The 27954-nt window shown below is 34.0% G+C and overlaps 1 protein-coding gene across 1 annotated transcript; it reads left to right on the forward strand.

Moving 5' to 3' along the window:
* Positions 1-1572: 1572 nt before the first annotated feature.
* Positions 1573-27927, forward strand: LOC149801651 (myosin-IIIb-like). Its single transcript, XM_089956821.1, has 6 exons — positions 1573-1603; positions 15387-15527; positions 17304-17369; positions 20019-20243; positions 24929-25043; positions 27686-27927. The coding sequence occupies exons 2-6, from the start codon at positions 15435-15437 to the stop codon at positions 27925-27927; spliced, it is 741 nt and encodes a 246-aa protein (XP_089812947.1). The 5' UTR covers positions 1573-1603; positions 15387-15434.
* Positions 27928-27954: the final 27 nt, after the last annotated feature.

Below are 27954 nucleotides of genomic sequence, written 5' to 3' on the forward strand. Positions count from 1 at the left end.
AAACTTCGATCTGACAAGCTTGCAATCTATTTCCGTAACCGATGTTGTATCCCCAAAAAAATTAAGGCTTATTTTCGGGTGTAAGCAACGCTCTATGTCGGCTTTCTCCATCGTTTTTTGACACGATCATGATTGGGTGAGAGATAAAGTCGGTACCTAAACAAAAATTTTATTGCTATATTTAATCAGCTTTTTTTTTCTTGATGTGTACCGTTTGTCGTTGATTGAAACATATAGACAATACCGTATAAGTAACGCTGAAAATCGAATAAAGCAATGGGCGCGGGTTATCCGAGTCGTACCAAAGACATAAAAATGGTACTAACAGCTTTCTCGCTTGACACTCAGCTTTGAAATTAGTATTAGGACTGGTCGGCCTGGTGTCAAGATAATTTGGCTGAGTGGGACATCTGCGAGATGATACCCTAGTGCTAGACATCACTATAAACTGCCACAATGCAGACATCGTAGCGATATGACTGAAAAATTGTTCAAGTTATGTTAAAGATCTAACGCACTGTAAAGATGTTCATGTACTCGGTACATTAAAAATGCATTGCTGATATTAAGTCGATCATTTATTTCATTTGCCCATGTTGATGCTTTAAAAACATCAAGAAAAAAATATCATTTTTAACTTGCGAGTTGTAAAACTAAATCTTTCCATTTGCATCATCTTTGTCACTTCGTATCATAAAATTGAAAAAACAAAGTCTCAGGAAAGAAAATGTTTGCTTCGCTAACAGTATAAGCAAAATATTAAATCTAAATTTTAAAACAGGAAAGGTGATGAACATGAACTGCTTTTCGCCAGAACCGGCTGCGTCTAATTTTTGTAGACTAGGAAGGCACGGATGGGGTTTTAGCCTGGGCACAAATCCACCCTGATGTGCAATTGTTCTTACCCCTCATCCGTTTTAAAGGTTTCCAGTCCCATTATGGTAAATTTTCAAATATAGGCAAATCATGTGAACAAGGAAAGTTTTCGGTTGCGGAAAAGACATTTGAGAAAGCATTCGGAAATTGTTTGTCAAAAGCAGCTCGTTTTCCTTTATTTTCCATTACTATATGTATTTCGTGGAAAATTCGTCACTAAAAAGGGTGATTTTTCTATATTAATAAGTGATATAAAGTGAAGACCAAATTTTCACATTAAATTGAGGATTTTTGTTTGTTTTGTGATTCTCCTGTGAATTACGCTGGGCAAAATAATTTTTTTCTTTAAATTTTTTAAATTAAAATCTGACAAATGTTTGCAGTCGTTCCCTTTTCGCCCATCCCGCGTTTTGTTAACGATATGCATACCACTCCAACTGTGAAGACCAAGTGTTTGTTCTGGGTAAATGCGCATTCAAACTTTCTAACTGCCGGATATAACGAATTTTGGTGTCACTCCTTTCCACTCGAAATGTTTCACCTTTGATGAGCTACCTACGCACAATTGGTAAAGTAAGATCCTATGATGTAATTACGCAGGTTTTTTTTTTATAATTTAAAAAAAAATTGCACAACAGTAATAATTGCAGATATCTTATAAAAGCTGGAAAGCGACAGTTTAAAACCCATTGAGCTGTTCGGGACGAGAGAGGAGAAAGAAAGAAGGGTATGTTCCGCTTTTGTTTTAATAAAACAAAACAATGCTTTATATTTTTAATGTCGATAAATTATATCACATAGAAAATTTAAAGTGTATCTCTGTATCTTAATATCGAAGATAGAATTTTATAGTTCCATTTGCTATATTCACTGAAAAGTGAAATATTGGTACCATTTGCTTGTATTGGTAAATGTAACTGTACAAGTGTACATTCAAAGACTCTATAATGTATTGAAACGTAGTCAAACTTTCACGTGTTTATAGTCATGCTTTAACTCACTACAACACCAACAGATTTGTTAGTGTCTATGCACGAGGAGTAAAAGTACCTTTTCCAAGGACACACGACAGCAGCCGATCCAGGCTGACCCATTTTTATAGGATTCGAACCAAACCCTTTCAGTCGCGAGTCTGGCACGCTAGCCATTGTATGATACAAATTGGCCCATGCTAGAAACAAACGTACTGAGTTAGGCGAAAGGCATATTTAATTCGTGTAAAGATTCCTATTCAATATATTATCATTAGATTACTATTCAATATATTATCATTAGATTCGTATTCAATATATTATCATTAGATTCGTATTCAATATATTATCATTAGATTCGTATTTAATATATTATCATTAGATTCGTATTCAATATATTAGATTCGTATTCAATATATTATCATTAGATTCGTATTCAATATATTATCATTAGATTCGTATTTAATATATTATCATTATATTCGTATTTAATATAGTATCATTAGATTCGTATTCAATATATTATCATTAGATTCGTATTCAATATATTATCATTAGATTCGTATTTAATATATTATCATTATATTCGTATTTAATATAGTATCATTAGATTCGTATTCAACATATTATCATTAGATTCGTATTCAATATATTATCATTAGATTCGTATTTAATATAGTATCATTAGATTGGTATTCAATATATTATCATTTAATTCGTATTCAATATATAATCATTTGATTCGTTTCATTTCAAACATAAAACAGGACAAACGCATTGCAGATTTGTTTCCTTGTCTAGATATTCAAAGTGTATTGTGCATCCCAGATTTTAATGATCTATTGTTTATTTTTAAAATCAAGTTCATATTCTTTCTTTCTTTCTTTCTTTCTTTCTTTCTTTCTTTCTGTATATCTTTCTTTCATCGTCGTCGTCATCATCATCGTCTTCTTCTTCGTCTTCTGCAATTCTTTATATTTACAGAGTTAAACTTAACTTTTTATCTGTACCATATATCCAGCGTTGTACTGACATGTCGTTAAACCCAAATGCATACATTTTTTTTTTTATTGATGATGATACTGATGCTGCTGATTCTTACTAAAGGACTCAATAAATTTACTAGTTTATAAACACTTAAAAACATCTAATATATTTGGAGTCAAAATACCCCACTCATATATAGTTTAATTATTAAAGCAGAAATTCAAGTGATAAAAGAGACTAGGTTTGAAGCTCTTTAAGAGGCAATAAGGGAGCACAGTATTCTACTTTACTCCAGCGTTTTACGCTTGTTCTTTTAGCTAGGCTGAATGCTGACAACGGGGTGAGAAATAAAACTTGTATTTTAGTATTTACAGTAGAGGATCTGAGATAAAAAGAATCGTAGTTTCCATTTGATTTTTAATGCGTGTGTGTGTGTGAGAGAGAGAGAGAGAGAGATTTGGATTTTAACGTAGCTTTAACATTTTTTGAGTCGCATCGCTACGATGTCTACAGTGTGATAGTTTATAGTGATATAGTTATATCTAGCACTGGGGCATCATGTTGCATTCCAATTTTCTTGTCAAAACAAGAATTTCCGAGACGACACAAAACCGAAAAGCTTTCATGATACCGATATTGAGACACAAGGTCGAAAGTCTTTCAAAAATCCTGAGAGAGAGAGAGAGAGAGAGAGAGAGAGAGAGAGAGAGAATTGCAGCTTATGGTTTTCTCTTTATATTGTGAATGACTTTTTGAAAGAATAAATTTGTCGCTGAAAACTGTTTTCTAATTTCAAAGTGGATAATGAAAACCTCTAGAAATTGCTTTAAATGTTTTGTACTACATTCAAGGGCGGCATTGATCACCTTTGATGTTCATTATAATAATCTGTTTAGATTTGCCGTTTCGTTTCGAATCCGTTATTAAAAGCTGTAACATAAGTTTGAATTCTGCGTCCCATTAGAAGTTTCGAAGACTTTTGAAATTAGACCTGTGGTTTCATTCTTTATTCTCCTTGTCACAATACATCCAGTGTGTTGAAAGCATTAACATACCTACCTACCTATCTGCCTGCTTACTTACCTACCTACCTACAAATATACATGTGTGTTTGTGCGATTTGGACTCCTTCACGGAGCTTTATAAAATTTCCAGTCATATCTCTACGATGTCTGCAGTGTGGCAGTTTATTTTATGGAAATATATTAAACTCAGGCAACACATTTGCTTTGATAACATTTCTGGCATAAACTCAAAATGAAAAGCAATTTGTGTACGACATCTTTGAGGTAATATTGGCCACTGTCACTCAGATTACAAAATGCATATCAGATTACATAATACGTGGAATCTGTTTTATATGCAGCTACAATTGCAGTACTGATCCTATTGTAAATTTAGACCGCTCCGATGGCCTAAGTGGTTACAGCCTCCGCCTTGGGTGCGGGAGGTCGCGGGGTCTAATACCGGCCGAGTCATACCAAAGACTTATCATAATGGTACTGGCAGCCAACTCGCTTGGCGTTCAGCATTAAGAGGTTAGTGTTAGGACTGGTCGGCCTGGTGTCAGGATAATGTGACTGGGTAGGACATGATGCTATGTCTGCAGCCTGATACCCCAGTGCTAGACATCACCATAAACTGCCACACTGCAGACAATGTAGCCATATGACTGAAAAATTGTTAAAGCTACGATAAAAATCCAAAACACACACACACACACACACACACACACACACACACACACCTGCAAATTGTTTAGAGTTCATTAAATCATATTCTAATCATTTATTATAGTTTTGGAGAAATTAGGTACAAGCAAGTTATAAAAGATGAACTAATATTTATGAAATTGTGTAAGCAGAGATGTATTGACATGGACACACAAACTGGGAATATTAAACTTAATATAATAATATTTGATGAAGAGTTTACAAATCGATTAAGATAGCAGTGAGCCACATCTATATATCATAGAAAATCCACTGTACCTTGTTATGCAAACATGGAGGGGGTTATCTGAATGTTAGTCAATATGGGTAGATATGGTCATACTCCATACCAGCCTGTCGAGACTGCAGGGTACATTTTACTGGTTACATAATGTAATCTATTTAAAGCTTTGTCTTTTTGCTTTCTTCTTATTCCATAAAATCTGTTAATAAAGTTCTAAAAGCAGATTTGTAAAATAAAAATTGTAATGTCCGATGGTACCCTTCCCGTCTTTCCGTCTCACTCCAGTGTTGGTTAGTAAGACAGCAGACCAATCGAGCAACAAAGGAACACAGGAACGGAGTCTCTCTCTCTCTCTCTCTCTCTCTCTCTCTCTCTCCATTTTACTGTTTTTTAAGCAGACATCTCTCTCTCATTGTATAAAATACCTGTAAAATCCTGTTAAAAAAAGAGCGAATCGGATATTCGACTGTCATTCAATGATGTACAATTTATGGTCACACGGACCAACGGAAAGGGTAACACTAGAAATGGAGGATACAAGCAATTGTATGGTCGATAGCAGTGTTAATTAATTCATAATAATGACTTAGATCAGCTGTAAATTCATTTAAATATTTGAATTCTAGTTGTTTCATCATTTCGCTTAGTTCATATTTCTGCCTCGCCTGTATATGTATGTATGTATGTATGTATGTATGTATGTATGTATATATATATATATATATATATATATATATATATATATATATATATATATATATATATATATATATATATATATATTATTTATCTATCTATCTATATATATATATATTATCTATATATTATCTATATATATATATAAAATCTATATCTATATATTATCTATATATCTATATCTATATATCTATATCTATATATATATATATATATATATATATATATATATATATATATATATATATATATATATATATATATATATATATATATATATATATATATATATATATATATATATATATATAGTACTTTACATTACACTCCCCTTCATTAGCTAACATGATTGGAGGAAATTAATATAAAATGTCATTACAATTATGTTGGCTTGTTATGCGCACTGAACATGTAGCTTAGCCTTAAAATTCAACTTCTATATTAGTGGTGACGGTGAACTTTCCTCGTTTGCTTTGATCATAAATCTATTTCTTATAAATAATGTCCGCTCCTATAATCATTTTCAACTGAATAAGGCACTTAATATTCAGTCGGTATACACATAACTTTATGATTGCTTTGTCATCGTGACAAGTCATGAAAACTAATACTCGGGTTCCTCCATTAGCGGAGAGTCGGGTGAGTGAATTGTGTAACGAGAATGAAAACGAAGTTCTTGACTAATCAGACAGCTAGCTGATCAGGTATCGCGTATTTAATTTAGTATTTCCGTGATTGTAATATTTTAGCACTTGAATGTCCCGTGCTTTTATTTGTTATCATTGTAACCCCCTGTTTGTGGATTTTACTCACTACCAACCCATGCACCTAGTTTGTATTCGGGTGGTTCATTAGGGCTAGTCGAAGTAATGAAGGATGGTTCATTTGGGCTAGTCGAAGTAATGAGTTGCCTTGCACCATTTTTGGGGACGATCCTAACGAACGTTTAAAATGAACTTCTTGGCAAGAGATTTCAGAATTTGCTACAGTTACGTAATAAATGCATATATATGAATCGGTTTTCATAATGTCTTTTACCTCATCGAATCTTGCTTTGTGACGATTATCGCATGTGATATGCACTTGTTTAATTAATCTAGTGCTTTTAGCACAGGCATATCTGAATTTATTTTTGAGGTATGGAGAAATGAGTTTTTTTTATTGGACATTTTCACCAGTTTTCTTGGACAATTCAGCTTTGCCACTGCATGAGATAACATAATGCATTTATTATCATTTTCATATATAAAAGTGCAAAATCGTGTCCGATAAAATAATTCTGTAACAATAGATAAAATTTCGGCAATTGGAAAGAAAAAGGAGATAGCGACAGTTTTCTGTAAATGGCAAGGGTAGGTAACACAGTAGTATTAAAATGAAAGACTATGCCATAAATACTTATTAGCTGAAAGTTTCTTTTTTCTCTCTCAAGGAACAAAATCGTTCGAAATAAACCTGAAAGCATCTGGCACAGTGCCAGCGCTGACAAAGCTATTTTAGCTGGCAGATGTGGAATAGTGTTGCTATGTCACTGCATCAGTTAAGTTTAATATAAACTAATTTCATTCATGACATCGTAATCTGTGAAACAAAATCGAAATCTACGGATGACTTAGATGTTGAATAAAATAAGACAGACGGACTAAAGACTACACACATGTAGTTTAGTTCTATTGAAAGAAATTTACTGGTTTCTACATGAAGTGGGACAAATTGTGTGCATCTTTTAGAAAATACATTGGATCTTATTTGTTTCCTTTCGGACAAGCTCAATCGGCTGCCTTTGGTCGTATATAACCCTATATGTGAACTGACTAGACACCTTATCTGCCCATTGCGTATAATGTCTACGTCTTTCTTTTTGAAACATTATTGCACGTTGACAGAATTACCATATGTATGTTCATAGTCTTGGTCTGTGTATCATCGTCATCGTTGTCGTTGTCATCATCATTATCATCATCAACAAAAGTCATAATATAATTGTCATTAAATCCAACATTATAATTATCATAAAAATAATCACCATCACCATCATCATTAACAACGATAATATAATTATCATCGCTGTAAGAATAGACTGTCATTTTGTCAGTAACTTGTTTAAAACTTTGTTTAGATTCTGTTGTTAAAGGAAACGAACAAATCTTTTGAGTGCTATGTTAAATTGAACACAGATTATCTCTTAAAGTCAGTCTGAAGAGATAGACATGAAATTTGGCGTTATCGATGATAAATAGATTTCATGATTATTCATTCAGAGTGGCTACGGATTTATTGTATATCAGTAAACTTTTTTTTTAGAAATTGTTAGATCAGCTTAATATAAATGATTATGCGTCGTGGGGCGAGCGGAGAATCAAGTCAGAAGAAATACACGGTTATTCTGAATCAGCTGATGTTGCAATGAAAGATATTTATCGTAAAAATAATCAATCAGGATTGTCATCAGCACCATCGGTACATGATTCTGTATCAAGACAGTGTAGTTTATCTTAACGGTCCTGATGGTTCCTGTAAAATAATTCGAGTTATTAAATTATTTAGAGAGAAACAAATGTAAAATCATGTACTCATCATAGCTTTTTTGATGGAACGGAGATGCATGGACTTCAGGACGAATGGTCGAAAAATAAATGCCTAAATAATTTTTTGGGATGAAATATGCACAGTGTCGCTGGAAGTATTAAAAATATTTCTTGATTGGCTATTAACGAAAAATACCGCTGTGATTATGTGTGGTAATCATGGACAACCAACACCGTTTTGGAGGGATTCTCTACATGAATGGCGAAAGAAGTTTGCTGATTACTACGAGTAAGTAGATGATGACCAAAGAGCGCTTGATGTAATTTAAGAATAAATGTTAATAAGATTAAAACCAAATGAGACTGGATGTGAGATATTACGTACAGTTATTTCAGAAACACCAATTGATGTTTTTGTTTTGGATACATGGTAACCACATGATCTGGTAGTCGCAAGTAGAAAGATAGTTAGAAATACACTTCAACAACAATTGAGTTACGTAAGAAAAAGTTTTCAGACTTATTTGTACCGTTGTGTTATAGACCAGTAGATACACGACAACAAAGCATCGACATCGAAATTCCAGGTTCGACAGAAAATCAAATTCTTGTATTAAATGATAGTTTTAGTTCCTATCAGTGTAGTTGAAGCTGCATTAACGATGAAAATATCTCCGTGGAAATTAGGATATGCTACAACTATTCATTCATCTCAAGGATTAACTATTTCTGATACTCGAGTTTGGATCGTTGATAACCGTATTGAATGGTCAAATTGAGATTATCTATCGGTTTCTCGAGTCAGAAGAATATCTCAGCTAAAGAGAATATGTCTTGACTTTGTAGAGAACAACGATAATTCAGGAAACAACGATGAAGTTGATGATATAATAAAAAAGAAATTAGTCGGTTATAAAAGCATGACAAAAAATAAACTCAACTTTGATCTCGATGTTGATTTTATTATGACGTTAAAACAACGACAAAATAATCATTGTGCTGAATGCAATTGTTTGATGTTGTGACGATGCTCAAGTAATAATCATTAGACATTTTACAGTACACAGAATCAGTAGTAGTCTTGGCCATACATGAAAATATAATATTGACCTGTCTTGAGTGTAATCGACGTAGAGGTGCTGGCACTTGCAATTTACAAACCTGAATGCGGTGGTAATTGTGTGTCTCCAGGAATTACTTGTAATTGTTCACGCACAAATCCACCTTGAGGAGCAGTTGAATCTAATCGGTAGATTGCAGGTCTACCACGCTAGAAATTTTATGTGTCGTAATACTCCAGATAGGATCAGTCGCTCTTTTTGTATACATTTTTCATGTTCACCGGGTTCATATAGATATCTTAGTCACATTACCTAGTATTGGATGGTCTGAAAATTTGTCGTTTTTTTGGTATGTTTTTTTGTAATTGCATTAACGGGTTTCATTGCAGTTGTTCGAGTAATTTCATTATTTAATGCAGTTATCACACTTTGTAATCTTGCAACCCATTCGCGAGATCTTTTGTCTTTTTGAATTATTTCCCTCGCATATTGATATCCAAATAACCGCTTAGCAAGTGTTCGATTAAATCGTTCAACAATTGCCTGATCACGATGAATTGCAGTATGCCTTCGTCTAACTGTGACGTTAATTTTTCCATCAGAGATGGTACTGCACCAAGAAATTCTTTGCCAGAATCAATCTGTAATAGTTGTGGCCATCGTAGACTACCTTGTGGTCCAGATCCTCGTCGATAAACTCGTTCAAACACGGATACAAATTAAGTTGCTGTTTTAGTTGATAACGGCTCTGGTTCTTTATATCTACTTGCAACGTAAACAATAGTTAAAGCGTATTTATGTTTGACGTCTACGTGTTTTAATAGTATGGTGCGGTAAAAATATATCCGCCTGATCTTCATTTGGAACACAGACATCAAAATGTGCATATTGAGTTTTTTTTTAAGGTGGTGGCAGTTAAATTTGCCATATTGTCTGTCGTGCTAACCAATTTGCAACAGCAGAACGCGTAGTATTTGCTGCATCAGCGAGTTTATCAATTGCAGATTTACTTTTCCAGTATCCTTTTGGGCTATAATAAATTGATGCCATTAGTTTTTATAATCGGATGATTAATTACCCGCTCGGGAAATTCCATTTCCTAATAATAATTTACCTTTCACTGCACATTTTATTAAAAAGTTAGCTAATGATTCTCGAAGAGATTAATTTTTTATAGAATTTAATGCATGAATCAAGTTTACATCTGCAATATGTTGTTGCTGAAGATCTTTACTGTTATAAGCTACATCATGAACATGACATGCCTGATCGGTCGCATTTATCGGATTCTCCCCGGGTTTTTGGCTGATTTTGGTTATCAAGCCTGATATCAAGTCTGGTTCCGGGGCCGCAGTAATTGTATCAAGGGATATGTTTTTCTCCTGGGTATTTCGCCCGTGGTGCCCCTGTCAATTTTCCTAGCGAAGCAGCGATCCACCTATCGGATTATTAGAAATACATTTGTACTTGCGCGTGCCACATTTTGCACACTTGCCTGTGAGTGCGTGTTTGCTATTTTTTGTCACCGTTGTTAAATTGCTTGTGCGCGTAAACGCTCTACATTTTACAAATTATAAATCCATATTATTTATACAAGAATGTAATTGATTTCTCAGCGATACGAAAGTAAGACCCAGTTAAACATCATTGTGCTTTACCAAATTCTGTTAGAATGATAATAATTCGTCCGTCCGGATCAGGTAAAACACAATTGCTGCTTAATTCAATAATGAGATGGTTAAAATGGGATTAGCTGTATTTAGTTGCTCCGTCAGTTGATGATCAGCGATGCTACGAAGTACGAGGACGGCAATGATGTTGTTAATTGTATCACCGATATTGAGGAAGCACAGTTTGTTGATGATCTTGATGGATTTATTAATAATTTAGTAGCATATGATGACGTAATGCTGGATAAACAGTCAAATCCAGCTATAATATTTTCCAGAGGAATACATAAAAACACTGAAGTGATTTATGTTACTCAACGATATACACATATACCAAAAGTGATAAGAGACAACTGTAATATTTTCGCTGTATTTAATGGAGTTGATACACATACTCTGCGGAATATTCACCCGACTTGGTGCAGCTGCGACAGGGATATAATTAAATTAAAAAATTTCTTTGGCCGGGCACAGTCAACCCCACACGGATTCAATACGATAAATTTACATGATCCCCGATCACGATATCGAATTGGTCTCGATACGATATTCTGCACAGCAGCACCGAAGTTCTGCGCTTAATGTATTTTTTTAAAATTTTTTAATTATTTTTAAATACATTTTAAGTTTTTATTTGACGATTTGAGAGCTCTACAAAGAGCACGGTTCTGCTCGCTTAGATCGTGTACAGTTTCCAAAAGTACAATATCCAAAGAATTTTCAGCCATATTACATGAAAGTAAATGCAAACTTCACTTTACACTTGTCATAGTCTTAGAAGCCCTCTTACGTAAGTATTGTGAATTTTCAGCATTTGCAATAACTGTGCATCTTTCCAACATTCTTTATTTCCTGGCACGATAGAAGGATGCAGCATAACCATACTATGGCACAATACTCCTCTCAAATATACCTCCATGTTTATTCGCCTTTCATTCTCACGTGCTACGATTACAAATTTTATAATTTTATATCCTTCACTGGATCGTACCCGTCATTCTACCGTATGGGTCATCACCTCTTAATAATTACATGCATACATTTGACTTTATTCATAATACTGTATCAAAAATATGAATACATGGATTTTTATTTATTTAAAATGAATTTCAGAAAAAATCAATTCATGTTCAAGAGATAACGACTTCTGATTGGTTATCCAGTTATTGCAAAGGATGACGTCAATGATAAAATTATTTATTGATTGTCATGTATGTCTCCATCTGATATCTGTATTATACATATTAAGCAGAGTGCCTAAACCCTTTTGTCCAATTTAATAGCTACGTTAGATATTGTTAAAATGGGTTTCTAAGAATTGTACATGTTTTGTTTCTTAAACATCCCCGACTTTTTCAATGTTTCAAAGGCGGACACTGAATACCACCCATCCCAGTTATTTCTGAAAGGGCAGAACAATCAGCAATTGCCGACATTTCTTTTCTTGGGTGGATTACACGGATTAGTACTGCAACACAAATTATTAAAGTGTTTAACTACCACTTTTTTCTTTGCATGTCCAGAAAGGTAATGCTCTCTCTCTCTCTCTCTCTCTCTCTCTCTCTCTCTCTCTCTGTGTATTACGAGGTTAGTGTTAAGACAGGTCGGCCTGGTGTCAGGATAATGTGACTGGGTGGGACATCATGCTACATGTCTGCGGCATGATGCCCCAGTGCTAGACACCACTATAAACTGCCACACTGTAGATATCGTAGCAATATGACTGAAACATTGTTAAAGTTAAGTTAAAAATCCAAATCTCTGTCTCTCTCTCTCTCTCTCTCTCGTCTTATCTTCGTGGGTATGATAAGACATAGTACTTGCTTTCCTTGCAGCGAAGGGGGCGTCAGCAATCATTAAACGTCTCCAATACCATTTTGAAAGTCGTCTTTTCTACATCAGTTACTACATTCAGGTGAACACCTTTAAAATATGACTACTGGTCTTAGAGTTTGTTTTTTATGAGGTAATGTTTTTGAGATTAAAATATCTTCTAAATCGGTGGCTGTGTTCAACTTGAAGAGATACAATTACTGTGCGTCTAAAGATTGTACACCAATATGATAGGTGTTCACTGTCTCGCCTGTTTAAGCTCAAACCTTAGCTCATTATTGTGAACAACGTTAATATGTGTTAAAGTTTCTGAGAGTCGCATATCTTTTTACAGTTGTTGCTGCATTCAGCTGAAATACTTGTATAAATATTGCTATTGCTTTAAGTTTCTGCACTATTATTCTACGAGCTCCAGTTAGGCTGCGTTTGCAATTACATAAGCGTCCTGGCAAGTTATCAATGTTCTCATCATTTTCACTAAAGTATTCATCGTTAGCAGTTATCACATAAAAACTTGCGTTTAAATAAACACAAAGTAATAGCCAGTATTTCATAAACTGAAATGTCGTTGAAATATGTTCACTTCAATACATATTTATATAAGCTTTCAAGTATTTTAACTGTTTCAGTCGATTCTGCTATTTTTCACAAAAGCATTCACTTTTAACCTATTTATAAAGCAAATAATGTATATGCAAGAGCTAATTTATTGGAATTGATTTACTGGGGGTCGTGACCTTGAAGCTTTCATTATCTTTTGACCAATCAACACTTTTTCCATTTACATCGCCCTTGAGTAGTTCGCTAGAATAGAAGTTTCATCAAAAGAGATCGTTTGATACGAAAGTTGGTGGAAAGTAAGACAGTTGGAGGCTTTCTTTCAAATGCATGTGACCAACAATTTTTTTGTGAAAAGCAATTCTACATACTAAAATAAATGTCTGCAGGGGTCTTTGCTTTGGCGTGACACTGCACTAATACAGCATTGGAGTCTAGAAAATACCGATGAACTGCAGAAAGCGTAAGGCCGTCTAATCAAAGAATAATATTTTAAAAAATCACATTTATCTCAACGTCTCAGTCCAAATCGTAAAATTTTGAAATGGCTCATTAAAACGGAATAATTATTGACATTAAAATGACAACTAGAATACTTGTAGAGTTCGTGGTAAACGCGAATACCGCTAAGAAATCAAGGGCTTCGTGTGTAACTGCAACTTATAGCACTGCACACCTCGTCTCTCACGCCGTATCTCATTATATTTACGTAAGAGGGCATGTATTAGATACTATTTTAATGGTTTGTTAGTAATTTTAGCATAGGGCTTGCTTCAGGTAGCTGTCGTCTTTTATGTAAGGCGTAATAGAAGTGAAACACACAACACACACACACGCTCGGAGTTGCAAGGGTATGGAATTGTTTATCGTTCCTACGTACTTAGCCTTAATTTGTATTTTGTATTTGCCTACATTTATGGATTTTACCAACACTTTCTATAAAAGAATATTCTACCTAGTTATGTTTGACGGCTTTGACTGTGATGTACATGTGTTATAAATATTATTAAAATCTATATACAATTGCTAGGTAAACCCACATTAAAATTAGGTAACAGATGAACTAATATGTATAACATATTTCAAGAAAATGTGTATTGACATTGAAATATAAACCTGGAAGGCCTCTATTAATGAATTGGATAGATTATGACTTTACCAATTAATACGGTTGGACTTTGTTAAGAATGATATTCATCCTTACAGAAAATCCACTGTGCCTTAACTTGTGATGCAAACCTGGAGTTGGTTATATGATGTTGGGTTCAATATGGGTAGATACAGACATACTACATACCAGGAAAGAATGTCTCTAGCGTTAAAGTGATAAAGAAATTAACATTTTCTCTGACTGGAGCTTGTACACCCTTGAGAGAATTCTCTTTATTTTAGCTGCAAAGTAGTATTTTACCTGCAAAGTAGAATTATATATGTTTTTGCACTCGTTTTTATTTTACGCACTTTAAATATATACTTCAATTGATATTAATATCGTTATGTGTGTGTGTGTGTGTGTGTGTGTGTGAGAGAGAGAGAGCTTGCTTAAATGCTTATTTTTTTTTTAATGGTACATGCATTACGTAATTTGGACGATCATTGGATATTCTCAGCTTGTTTATCCGAAACCACAAAGACATGGAAACATGCCTACTCAAAGTCTGTTGTGACAATGTAGGACTTAGAAGTCTTCATAGCAGTCTACTTTCATTCGATAAATTTGATAAAATCTAATATTCGTACGTTTAACGGAAATAAATTAAATCAAAGCTGAAGTACGTAGGGGAGGATCCTTGACGGAGATGTATGTACCCTAACTTCCTCACCAGCCCCACTCTCTTCAAACATTGGCTCCAAACAACCGGAGCGTTTCCTACATTAAGTTTTCTAAGTTTACGCTCCCTTTAAACGGCATTTTGAGGATCTGCGCCTGCATCATGCAGGAACCGTATCGATTTTGATTTCTAAAATGTTTCCGTGTACGCCAAATAGCTGTAAATATATATTCATCGCCATCGCTACTGTGTCTCGATACACCTCGTTAATTTCGATATTTTTTTGTGGAGCTCTAAAGCGACTAAGACAAGATTTCATATAAATAAATAGGCGCATGCGCGCTGAGTAAAACGAGGTGCGACTCCACTTGTTAAGGAAAGTGAACAATTAGGATTTAATAAATAGCGGTAAGTATTACTTGGTAAGATGACATTCATTATGGGATTTGACGGTGATGGATACTGGTTTTAACTTCAGGTCCAACCGAGGAAAGTCGTTAAAATTTGAAGGAAGATAACCCGAGCAATGAATACGGACGATTTATGCAGTTTGCCAGATTTGGACCAAGATATAATATTGAAATATCTACTTGAAAGATTTGAAGATGGCATATTCTATGTAAGTACATATTCATGTCTCTTTAGTTTCCCGTGTCACTGTCTCCTACGTCTGTCTGTGTAAGCAATTGTTTGCTCACACTTACCGCGATTAGAAAGAAAATGTATGAATTATTCCATTTTTTAATCTTTTCCAACGTTTTATTTGTAGATTACCCCAAAATGTGGCAATAAAGTATAGAAGGAATTTTTTGCATTACTACTTTCATACACATACAAGAAATATTTCAAAAGTCGAATTAAAGAAAAAAGTAGTTGTAATGAATAAACGTAGGATGATATGGATGGAGTCTTATTTGGCACAGATCGTTACACACGCGCACACACACTTACACACACGGACATACATACATACATGCATACAATTGCAAGCACACATACAAACACAATACACACATACACATGCACACATACATATACACTTGCACGCACGCATACACAGATGACATATTTCTGATGCTCATTTTCATAACAGAAGAAAAACATCTATTTTCTTCTGAATATAGTCTGCGCAAATAAAAATTTCGAATTTCTCCATTTTGTTGAGACACTATTAAGATACATTTGGCATTCGATATAATTTCATTATTTTCCCCTAGATGAATGTATAGTGTACTGGAATGTTGGCAATCATTTTGTTGTCAAACACAAGACTTTTCTCAGCTGGATACATGTTATCACAACTCGTTGACTTTTTTGTACCCTCACACCTAACAATACAAGTTGATGGCAACTACCCGGTAATGAATAGCGCAAAGAAAAGAAAGTGTTTAAAACAAGGAAACGATATCTTCACCTAAAAATGGCGTGAACTATGTTACATTTGAAATATATTCATGTAAGTTGAGTCACTGACCGTTGTTCAGTAAAACTGACGTCAGAAAGCCTCTGGCACGAAGACATGGTACTTTTACAGAATGTGGTCTCATCACATATTACCGGAAATGCCTTTGAAAAGAAAACCAACAACAAAATTAAAACTTCTCCAAAACTACTAGACAGAGTTTGGAAATATTGTGCAATAAATGTATTAAGATTCTGTTCAATCCCGTTGTGTGATTTGTGGTATCACTCGATTTACAGCCGCACCATTAGCCTGTCGGACCTTTGGACCTTATGTCTTTTATCTAGCTATTGTATACCATGTACAAATTCAGATCGTCACAACTTCAAAATATTCCCGCCATTTCCTGTGAAATTTTCAGTAAACGAAAAATCTGTCGACTCTCATTCATGAAGAGTAAGTGTCGACCCAAAAAATACTAGGATTGTGTATTGCATACTATGTAATGATCAGATGTGATTATATCTTTTATGGCGAAAGATCAAATGACATTCTCCTGAAATGTTACCAATAGACTATGTATCAATATATAAATCAATAAAGCACAGGTTTGTTATTATCCTGAACGATGCATGTAAAATGTGCTTTGTATAACAAAAAATAGCTTGGCTTAACAGACAACTCCTAAAATATTATTAGATGTATTTGATTCTAATAGTAACACGATACTTTATATCAGAAATAATTATTACATCTTCTTTTAAGACCGTTGAAGATTTGCAATACATGCACGGATAATTTTGAAAATTGCAACAGTATCATCAATGAGACACAAATTTATGAATGGTATCTTACCATACTCTCTCTCTCTCTCTCTCTCTCTCCTTTTATTTTTATGAACATTAATAGCAAATTGTACTTCATTCATACGAGTAATTTGGAACACCATCTGCTGCAGACAGCAGCGTATCATTTCATTTAATCTTTTTTCAGACGTACATTCAGGACCTGCTGATTGCAGTAAATCCCTGTAAACCATTACCAATATACACAGATGCGGTGAGTCTCTCTCTCTCTCTCTCTCTCTCTCTCTCGTTATAATGTATGTTGGACACGCATATAACATTCATAATGGTTTGTCATAGATTTTGTTTGTGCCGATGTGAATCTTTGCTTTCATGTCTAGTTATTAGACTTGATTACATTTCAGTCACGAAACGTACTGACTACCTGCAGAGGGCAGCACTAAGATGCTGGAAATCAAATACTCTGGTCCGTCCAACATATTACTTATTCCATCTTTGAAAGAGGCACATGAATTGATGGATAATGTTTCAATCTTTCATGTTTTCATCTTCAAAGACAGTAGTATGGCACGTAAAATGAAGGAAAACGATTTTATATTTTGTCTTTTCTTGAAAATGTGAAGATGGAAGGTGGAAAGAGACATTTCTTTATATATGTTTTTAATCTTTGACATTTAAATTAGAAGATGAAACTAGAATTTTTTTCGATCTTCGCCTTGTCGTAAATACTGAAAGGACGGATTTTTTAATCTATATGTTCATAATTTAGAGTAACCTTTTGAAATTCGCGTTTCGGAACTGATTTTCAAAAAAATCTTCTGTTATATAAAAATAGCGATATCTTTGACTTTTTCCACATTCGGTTTCTTTTTGTGCAGATTTTATTATGGAGGAGCTCTTCAGATATTACGAACTTCTGAGAGAGTGACATCTATAAGGTTACGTTGTTTGCATTAAAACACAGTGGAGAGAATGTTGGGATACTTCTATTTTACTTGCATGTACTGTGGCTGAACATTTAGATATTGTGCTTGTGGAAAGTGTACATGATCTTAGCACACAGCTAACCAAAATGACCGATCCCATGCGCAAAAAATCAGCCTAAATTAGTCTAAACATCTTTAGCAATTATTAAAATAGGGAAAACGAATTTTGCCAGAGTAGGCAATACCAGTTTATGAACGTGTAATAAATGTAAAACAGTTATTGCTCTTTTTTTTACAATTTACCTTTGAAGTCCAGGAAGTGAAAATGGGCAAACGGAACGAGCAGTTTTTTGAGAGATGCACATCGGAAGTAGGGCTAAGCTGTATACTCTGGAATCCATAATACACCCATTACTCTCTAATCCGTAATAAAGCAAATCATCATACACCAGAATAAATGGAAGTTTTTTTTTTTTTTTACCAATACCTACGATATATAAGGTGTTTTATAAATAGCCAGTATAATCATTGAGGAAAACCTGTGAATTTTTTTTTGTTTAAGAATCTAACGCTATGCACAATACGAAACTGTAAGTCGCCACTTTAGCAGAAAGCAAGTATAAATTACCTTTTTTATCGCGAAATACTGAGCAACCTGTTATATGTAAACTAGCATTAGAAAATGCATTGTGTATACCCCACCTGTATTGCAAAACATGCCCTCAATGAAGCAAGTGTAACAAGCTCATTTAAAAACAAATTATCATCTTAGCACCAGATATGACTATAACCTGGGGCAAAGTGAATCTCGTTTTCCAACGTTTTCACAGAACAAAGTGTAATTAATACCACTGTTATTCTGCATCTCTGTAACCTCCCAAAAACGAAACAAACAAAACATCTAGGATGATTTTTAACTCAAAGACTTGTTTTAAATAGCCGTGAATCTGTAAGATGACTGTCGATCATACTACGCTCAGCGTCCAGCTGGGCAAAACGTCTTGTAAAAAAATCAGACTGAAGAGGGCTCGGACCAACCAAATTAGGCACTGATTTCACGTTTACTGACGCACATTGATAAACGGTGTTATTTTAAAAACTGGTTTTGGCCGGAAGTGCAGCCTTAAGCAGCGGAAGCTTATCACGCAGTTTTCTTACAATTTGGCAGAATGCCAAATCATTCAAAATGGATTAGCTCGAGAGATTCTATGAAGAGATAGAGAAGACGGACCGGAGAGATGGTAGGGTGAGCTAGAGAATTCTTCAAACGCTTGCATGTAAGCTGGTCCAATCTTGGAATACAAAAAAAAAAAATAAATAAATGATTGTTTTGCATGATTCTGTATTGTTGGTTTCGATACAATAAAATAGTACGAATACCTCACTCTCTTTGTATGTGTCATTACCTTTAAGTCGTGATGAATTTTTGTTCTTGTTCTTGTTCTTGCTATAGGGTTTAACGCCATATTTCAGCACGATATAGGCTATACATGGCTGCCAGTATAAATGGTGGGGGAAGAACCCGGGAAAACCCCGGAAATAATCACCTACCCACGAGAAGCTAATTGCAAGCTTTCTCACATACCCACATTGGCCGAACCCGAGACTCCAACCCACGCAGAGAGTTGAGATGGCAATGATTCGTAACGGTGAGCGCTTTAGACCACTCGGCCACTCGGGACCCACGTCGTGATGACAAAATTTGTACTGAGATTCTGTCAAATGATGTTTCAGGTTGAAATGGAATAGCAATGATGCCATAAATGCCTTATTAATGTTCATAACATGGGATGGGTCTGGTGGGGCAACATTCATTACATGAAGATGCCTGTGTGAATTATTCCAAAGGGGTGAAAATATAAAGAATTTTCTGAGAAGGTAATATTTAGTTTGAAAGAGTGGACAATTAGGACTAAAGTTACAATTATTTTGGCCATGAAATGAATGAGATTATTTTCTGCTTTTCAATTGAACAGCATCATCAAAAGTACGAGCGAGTGTGCCGGGATGAACAGCCCCCACATGTGTTCTGGACCGCCAGCCGGGCTTATCTGAATATGATCACTCAAAAAGAGTCGCAATGCATCCTCGTCAACGGAGAATCTGGGGCCGGCAAAACAGAATCCACCAAATACATCTTCCAGCATCTTGTAAGAAAGGGGAACTGCATCATTCCAAACCTCACCGACAGGCTACAAAAGGTGCAGACGTTCTTCTCCCTCTTGTAATTAATACTCCACTAAACTCGTTCTTTATTCGTCTCTTATATGTGGCGAATGCATCTGTTTTCAGAAACATTGTGTGTGGGGGTGGGGGTATCAGTTACAAAAGTGTTGACTGAGATTACATTGGGATAAACTCATTAAGAGAGTTACTTCTCTAGCCCGCACATCTGTTTTTGTTATGTTCCTATAGCTATATTCGCTAGTCTGGATACAATAGTTGTTTTTGTATTATGTCCAGGTTTACCGTATATGTACAGGTGGAGGGATTGGATCTGCGGTTTCGCCCATACGGGCATGTACGTCTATAAGTTCAAAATTTCATCATAACTCAATTTATATAATACAAAATTATGGCGTGCATAATACTTACTATCAAGTATTTTATAAAATAATTAATCATTATATATTGAGAATTAATTTAAAAATGCACTTTCATTTTTGAAGAATTATTAAACTTAGTTTTATCATATTAGTCTATACTTTCACTATTTAAGTTATTCTGTAAATTATAGTAATATAAAAATATTCTTGAATAATTGTAAACAAGGGGACATAATTATAAAAAAAAAAAACACAGGATTAATGAATGTCATATAGTGTTTTTGAATTTAGACCTTTTGGATATACCGTATTAAGACGGTGAATCCAATAGGTTTCCTTTAGCAGACGTTCCATCTCAGAATCAGCTATAACAAATAGGTTGGAAGGAGAAATCTTGCAAAGTATGGGAAATTGTTAAAATGTGCGGCAAGAGGAGTTGAAAATGATTGATCGATATAATTTTTTTTATATCTGATCTATGTTGGTTCATACGTTTAGATGTGTTGACTGGTTTGTCCAATATATTGGATGCCACATTTTTTGCATGTGATCAAATAAATAACATTTGATGTTGCACAACGCATATTAAAAGTTTTTTTCGTATTATTACTATTGAAAGAAGTATTTTCATTAATAAAATAACAGAGCGAACATCTAGGTCTATTACATTTATTTGATGATCCTATTTTTTTTTTCTAATTTAGAATTAGTTAGGAAATCTTTAAGATTGTTAGTTCTTTTATAAGCAAGTGTGGGTTTGCTTTCTTGTAGCGATTCAACACTTGCTTTGCATGATTATTTTAATAAATCCCAATATTTATTGATAATCTTACCTATATTAGGCAAACTTGGATTATATTCAGTAACAAAAGGAATGATATCTTCATTTCTATTTCTGATTTTACATTGTAAAGATTCAAGTTGTGTAAGAGAAGATACTTTTTGGAAAGCAGTATTAATGATGTCAATAGGGTAATTTCTATTTAAAAAATGCGGACCTAACTGTCAAAGATGATTTAAAAACAGCGTCATCCGAAATAATTTTTCTATATCTTTTTGCTTGACTATATGGTATCCCGTTTTTACATGATTTAGGATGGCATGAAGAATATTCAACATATTGATGAATATTTGTGTTTTTAACATAAACCATGGTAGTAATGTCATTATTTTCATCTTTCACGACATCTACATCCAAAAATGATACTTGAGTTTTAGACACATTGAATGTAAATTTTATTGTTGGATGTAATTTGTTTAAACTGTCTATAAAATAATAAAGGTCTTCTAATGAATAACTCCAAATCATAAAGATATCGTCTAAAAAATCTTAACCATACATCTGGTTTTAAGAGACATTTATTTAGAAAATCATTTTCTAATTTTTCCCATAAATAAAGATGCATAAGCAGGTGCCATAGGACTATCCATTTTCTGGAGATAGTTTGTATTACCAAACTGAAAAAAAGTTATTTCCAAGCACAAGTTTTATCAAATCACAAACATGTTCTTTTGATAGTTATATGTATATTCGTTTTCTTCAAGATAATATTTACACGCTTCGGTACCATTATTGTGTGGTATATTCGTGTAGAGTGAAACCACATCAAGTGTAACTAGGAATGAATTTTCAGTTAGTTTCAGTAAAGATTTCAGTTTGGTAATGAAATCAAAAGTGTCTTTGACATATGAAGGTAGTGATTTCATCAGTGGTTGTAAAATGTGATCAATATATTGCGATATATTATTTGTAATTGAATTATATTTAGAAATAATGGGTCTACCTGGATATCCTAATGGCAGTGACTTATCAACCGATTTACGTGTTTTTGGTAAAATGTAAAACTGAGGTGTGCGTATTTTATTTGGGAAGATATCTAGCTCATCACATATGGAACAATTGTGTATAGAGATTTGATTAATACATAAGCTCATTTTTTCTTTAATTTCTTCAGAATAATTATAGGAACGTTTTGTATAATATTCTTCATCATTTAATTGTAATTCTACTTCTTTAATATAATCCTCCTTATTCATTATTACTATGGTGCTAGACTTATCAGCTTTTTCAATAATAATAGTTTCGTCTTATGATAAGGTACTTAAAGAATTTAGTTCTTCTTTGTGGGGATCACTGCCATCTCACCTCTGTCTGCGCCGGTTCGAGTCTCGGATTCAGCCAATGTGGGTATGTGAGAAAGCTTGCCAGTAGCTTCTCGTGGGTCGGTGGTTCTTTCCGGGGTTTTCCTGGGTTCTTCCTCCACCATTAATACTGGCCGCCATGTATAGTCTATCGTGTGCTGAAAATGGCATTAAACCCTACAACAACAACAAAGTTCTTCTTTAGATATGTTTGTAAAATGTTTTCTTTCAGTACTGTTATGTAAAATTTCTTGTTTAGTTGCTTCAATATAAAAATCGAGATGAATATCTCGTCCACTAGAAGGTGTAAATGATGATTCTTTTTTATTGAAAAAGGGCTTATTTTGTAGATAAAAACTGCTTTCATATTGTGCATATGTACATGACTGTGAGGAAAATTCTTTTAATTTTAACGATCTTGTGTATATGAAAAATGCATCTGCTAAATTAATATTATCATGCACTTTGGTTCTCGGACAATACGATAATCCTTTACCTAGAAGAATGTAATCACTATTAGTTAGAATTCGCTTAGATAGGTTTAACACAGTTTCTTTTCCTCTTTCGATTTCTATTTTTCTTTTCTTTTATTTCCTCCATCTGTTCTTGTTTTGTATTCTAATAAATCTCCTATTCTTTCTGCTATTTGTTTTGTTTGCAACAGATCCTTGAGGGTTTCCATTAGTCTTTGTATTGTTGCTATAACGGTTATGATGGATTTCTGTGTAGTTTTCTTCGCCCCATTTTTACTGCATCTGCATAGGTTGCCTTTTGTGTGCCTGGAGCTGTTAAGATTTTTGCTTGATTATTTTTGCAATTGTTTTGAATGGGTTTATTTTTTCTATGTGATTTGGTTGATATGTAATTCTTGCTGTTGGCGATGCTTGTTCCATTTCATTTTCATTTCTTGGTTGTTGTTTATTTCGTGTGTGATTCTTAATTACTGCACGTTTATTTGTTACATTGATGAAGTTATTTTCCTCTGCTGATTTATTTGGTTGTTGATTATCTCTTTTTGATTTTTCTCTAGCAATTTTCGATGCTGATGTTTCTCGTTGTCCAGGAAAATTGTTTTTCTCTCTGTAAATTCTGTAACTTTTTAAGTTGACTTAATAAAAAATAGTCTGTTTTAGATTCCGTTTTTTACAAAAACGTTCTTCATCAAAAATGCCAGTATTTCCTTTTATCAAAGTTTTTAGTTCATCTATATGTTTTTCTAGTTCTTTGCCAGTCTTGATCACTCTCCTCTGATGTTCTTCTTTTAGTCTATCACATATTTCCAACGATACCTTTTCCAATAGGGAGTCAATAGATTCTTGAAACTTCTTTGATGCTGTATCATTCCCAATATGAACTTTTAATTTTAAACGCAATCCCTTTGGCACAAGATTGTCTTCCAGATAATTTTCAAGAAAGCGTGATGGTAATCCATTTTTCATCTGTTTCTCTAATTTTTCCATTGTCGCTTTTAAATAAGTCGTTCTATTGCTAATTCGTGGATGTTTTTAAATCATCTTTGACACAGAGTTAGGTCAGCATTTTTTAAAATAGAAATTACGCTATTGACATCATTAATACTGCTTTCCAAAAAGTATCTTGATTTAAGGTTTCATAAATTGTATGGTCCTAATAACCTTGAATAATATCTATTTTCTGCTTTTGTTATTAATTAGATATAATTCTAATTATGAAAAAATGTTATAATTACTCATATATGTTGATATGATAACATATCAAGATATGTTGATGCCATGGTGTTGTCCAGGTTTTCTTGATAAATTATAAAATAAACACATCCTACGTGTTGGTGTTGTTTATTTTATAATTTATGTATGTATGTATGTATGTATGTATGTATGTATGTATGTATGTATGTATGTATGTATGTATGTATGTATGTATGTATGTGTGTGTGTGTGTGTGTCCTGTCTTCCGTATAGGTTTCACTTTATTTAAATGCAGAATAAATTTTTATTTAGAAAACATCACAATTAGATCAGCTAAAATGTACAACTAAATATGAAATATTTAACAAACGATTACTTACTGTAACTAAGGCATGCATCATTGGAGGTTAAATACATGTTAAAATAAAATACGTCATTGGAGATTTGACTATATTTTATAAAATAACTGGGGAATATTTAGACATAAAGACGAGAAATATGCTATTATTATTATTATTATTATTATTATAGGTAAATCCCCTCCTAGAACTCTTTGGAAATGCATCGACTGCCTTAAACCCAAACTCAAGTCGCTTCGGAAAGTTGGTTGAATTGTACTATGACGACTCAGGGACGCTGCTCGGAGGTAAGTAATTATGAAATTGTGATTTACCAATGCGGAAAAAATAAAAATCAGTATAGGCAACTCACAACCATTAAAATCTTTTACTTAAAGACGTTACTCTTGAGCGATGAGCGATGTTTCTACATCTACAGAATCCCCCTCCCCAACAACGTCCGCTGTACAAATCCACGCAAGAAATGTCTCAATGGAAATAAGTCTTTTCAGTTTCATATGAAAAAACAAGTCATTGATTTGACAAAATACCTACAAGAAATGTCTCAATGAAAATGGTATATTCCGTTTCATTTGAAAACCGTCACTGATTTGACAAAATACTTAATGTCTCATTCAAAATAAACGTCTCTTCAGTTTCGTATGAAAACAGTACTAGTAATTGATTTGATAAAATACCTACAAGAAATGTCTCATTGAAAATAAGTCTTTTCAGTTTCATATGAAAACAGTCATTGATTTGACAAATGCAGACAATGTTTTATTGACAATAAGTCTTTTTAGTTTCACATACAGTCATTGACTTGCGCAACATATATGTACCAACGACAATACAAGTTTCTTCAGTTTCATATGAAAACAGTCTTGATTTGAAACAATGCGCATCATTTATGTCTAAGCGAAAAACGCCTATTCAGTTTCGTACGAAAACAGTCATTGATTTTACAAATTACACAATTGAAACAAGTAGAAGCTAAATTTGTATAAAACGTCAATGTCCTAAAATTATTGGGGAAAAAATCAGATTCATTTTATTGATGTAGCAATGCAGTCGTTAATCGTAAAAGTTCAAAATGGATAACAAAATATCCATGCAAATCGATGGCTTTTGCTTTGAAAAAAATAATAATCAGAAAATCTACTTGTTTCTGAGTAGCTTGAGTAAATGCAATGAAATATTTTTAAGTGGAACAGTTTGCATGATCAGTCTTGGTTTCTTGACAATACACTGTTTTCTCTTCACTCGTGATAGATCTCCTTTAATAGACGTATCGCCTGTTTGCAAGTCAGTTTATAAAACAAGAGGTGCTCAAGGAATGCAATAGTTCTAAGAGCAGCCATGTCTTGTCGCATCCATAAACATTCTTGCCTGATCATGTGCAACGATGTGTAACAGATGTTGCAAAAGTCAATTTCTGAAACAATCAGATAACTGAGACGGGAAGTTATAACACGTGTGGAAAATAATAATAATAATAATAATAATAATGTAGACTTAATAAAACGCCTAATCTTTAGAAGCTCTTAGCACTTTACAAGATTAGGTAAGCATAAAAATATACGAGACGATTACAAAAATAAACACAATAAAATTACCAAAAAAACTTGCTGACAAAAATTAAGTCAACATTATTAAGTCTTTAAATTCCTGCAGTCCTTTAGTTTTTCTTTTCGTGCCAACTTAGGTACACCATGTCTGTCTACACCTCAGTTTAATCTCACTGGTAAAACTGTTGCTTAAGTAAATCAAAATGGAGGCTGGACAAAAGGGTTCTCATGTTTATCACAACGTTACTGTTAAAATCTAGCTACTATATGACCAGAAAACAAAGGGGGTGGTTGACAGTTACGTTTAGACTGGTATCACATTTAGCATTCCTAAACATGGGTCAGTAATAGGCAGTAGCATAAGAATTGTCTCTTGTGTCGAAGGATTTGCTCTACTTCACCATCAAAGGTTTCTTGACATAATACTTAGTTTGACTCACTATCTTTGGTTTCCGTTCGTGAAAGATCCGCATTGCACACAAATCAAATACAGCGTTATCTGTGGTACTTATCTTCAACGATGACATATTACTGAACCTAAGTTGAAACAAAACCCACAAAAGCACCATTTGTTTTTCTTTTCAGATAAATCCATTTTCTGCTTTTGTTATCTCTATGTATGGTTTTTACTCTGCTTCTTCTATAATATCGAAATGTTATGTTCAAGACGAGATTTTGATCTTCGTTAGTACGAATCTCTCATCTTTTTTTCCCTGTTCCTGTTGTAATTGGATAACCATCCAAATATTTACTGGCTTTTCCAATACAAACAGGTTACTTGTAATCGTGTGAACGTTTAAAACACATAAAATGGAAAGTTTTGAAAATTTACTGTTTGTCAGGAATCTACCACATTTATCCTGCATTTTTAGCAATAAAATGAGAACCAAGAAAACATCGATTCTGTACCATTTTTACAGTATGACTTAATGACGAATCATTTCTTGGAGCTAAGAAATTAAAAAACAGATAGAAGGAGAAACTTTGATGGATATTTTAAACCTTCACAAAAACTAGCAATATTCTTTGATATAATTCGTTCGAATACTATTATTAATAAAATGTCTTTCTCCGTTATTTAAGGTTTCATGAATTTTATGGTCCTAAGGGGTTGTCCATAAAGGACGTCCGCAGATAATACCTGTTTTTCTACCCCCTCCCCCCTTGTCCGCTTTTGTCCGCATGTGGCTTACCCACCCCCACCCACCCCCGCCCCGGCTGCGGACGTCCGCATCTAGCATTATACACTGCTCTATGGTCTGGCAGTGTAATAGCTGGTGCTCTCAAAATACAACGCTCACTGATCTCATCACAACATGTAGCTCAAAACAAAGAAAAAAAGATTAAATAGAAAGTTCTTTCTTTAAAAAGTCTTTATTTAGAACATACAACTAAAGTTGTCATCTCACAGAAACCTAAATTCGATAGACTGGCAATGTCTTACTCCACTCCAAAAAGCGCAGACTGTAGCAAGTCAAATAAGTTGCGAAGAACTGGCAGACCATCATCGCTACTTTCAGTTGCGGAAGTTGATGCAGTTGACAGAATAGCGCTAACAGATTCAGGCTCCACAGCGCCTACGTCTGCCACTTCAGCTTGTGTGCTCACTGCTGCATGCTTGTGAATACGGGAATGATTGCGCTTCGCAGCC

This window comes from Sinohyriopsis cumingii, chromosome 4 (genome assembly GCF_028554795.1).
Source record: "Sinohyriopsis cumingii isolate HCF-2022 chromosome 4, ASM2855479v2, whole genome shotgun sequence".
NCBI classification, from domain to species: Eukaryota; Metazoa; Mollusca; class Bivalvia; order Unionida; family Unionidae; genus Sinohyriopsis; species Sinohyriopsis cumingii.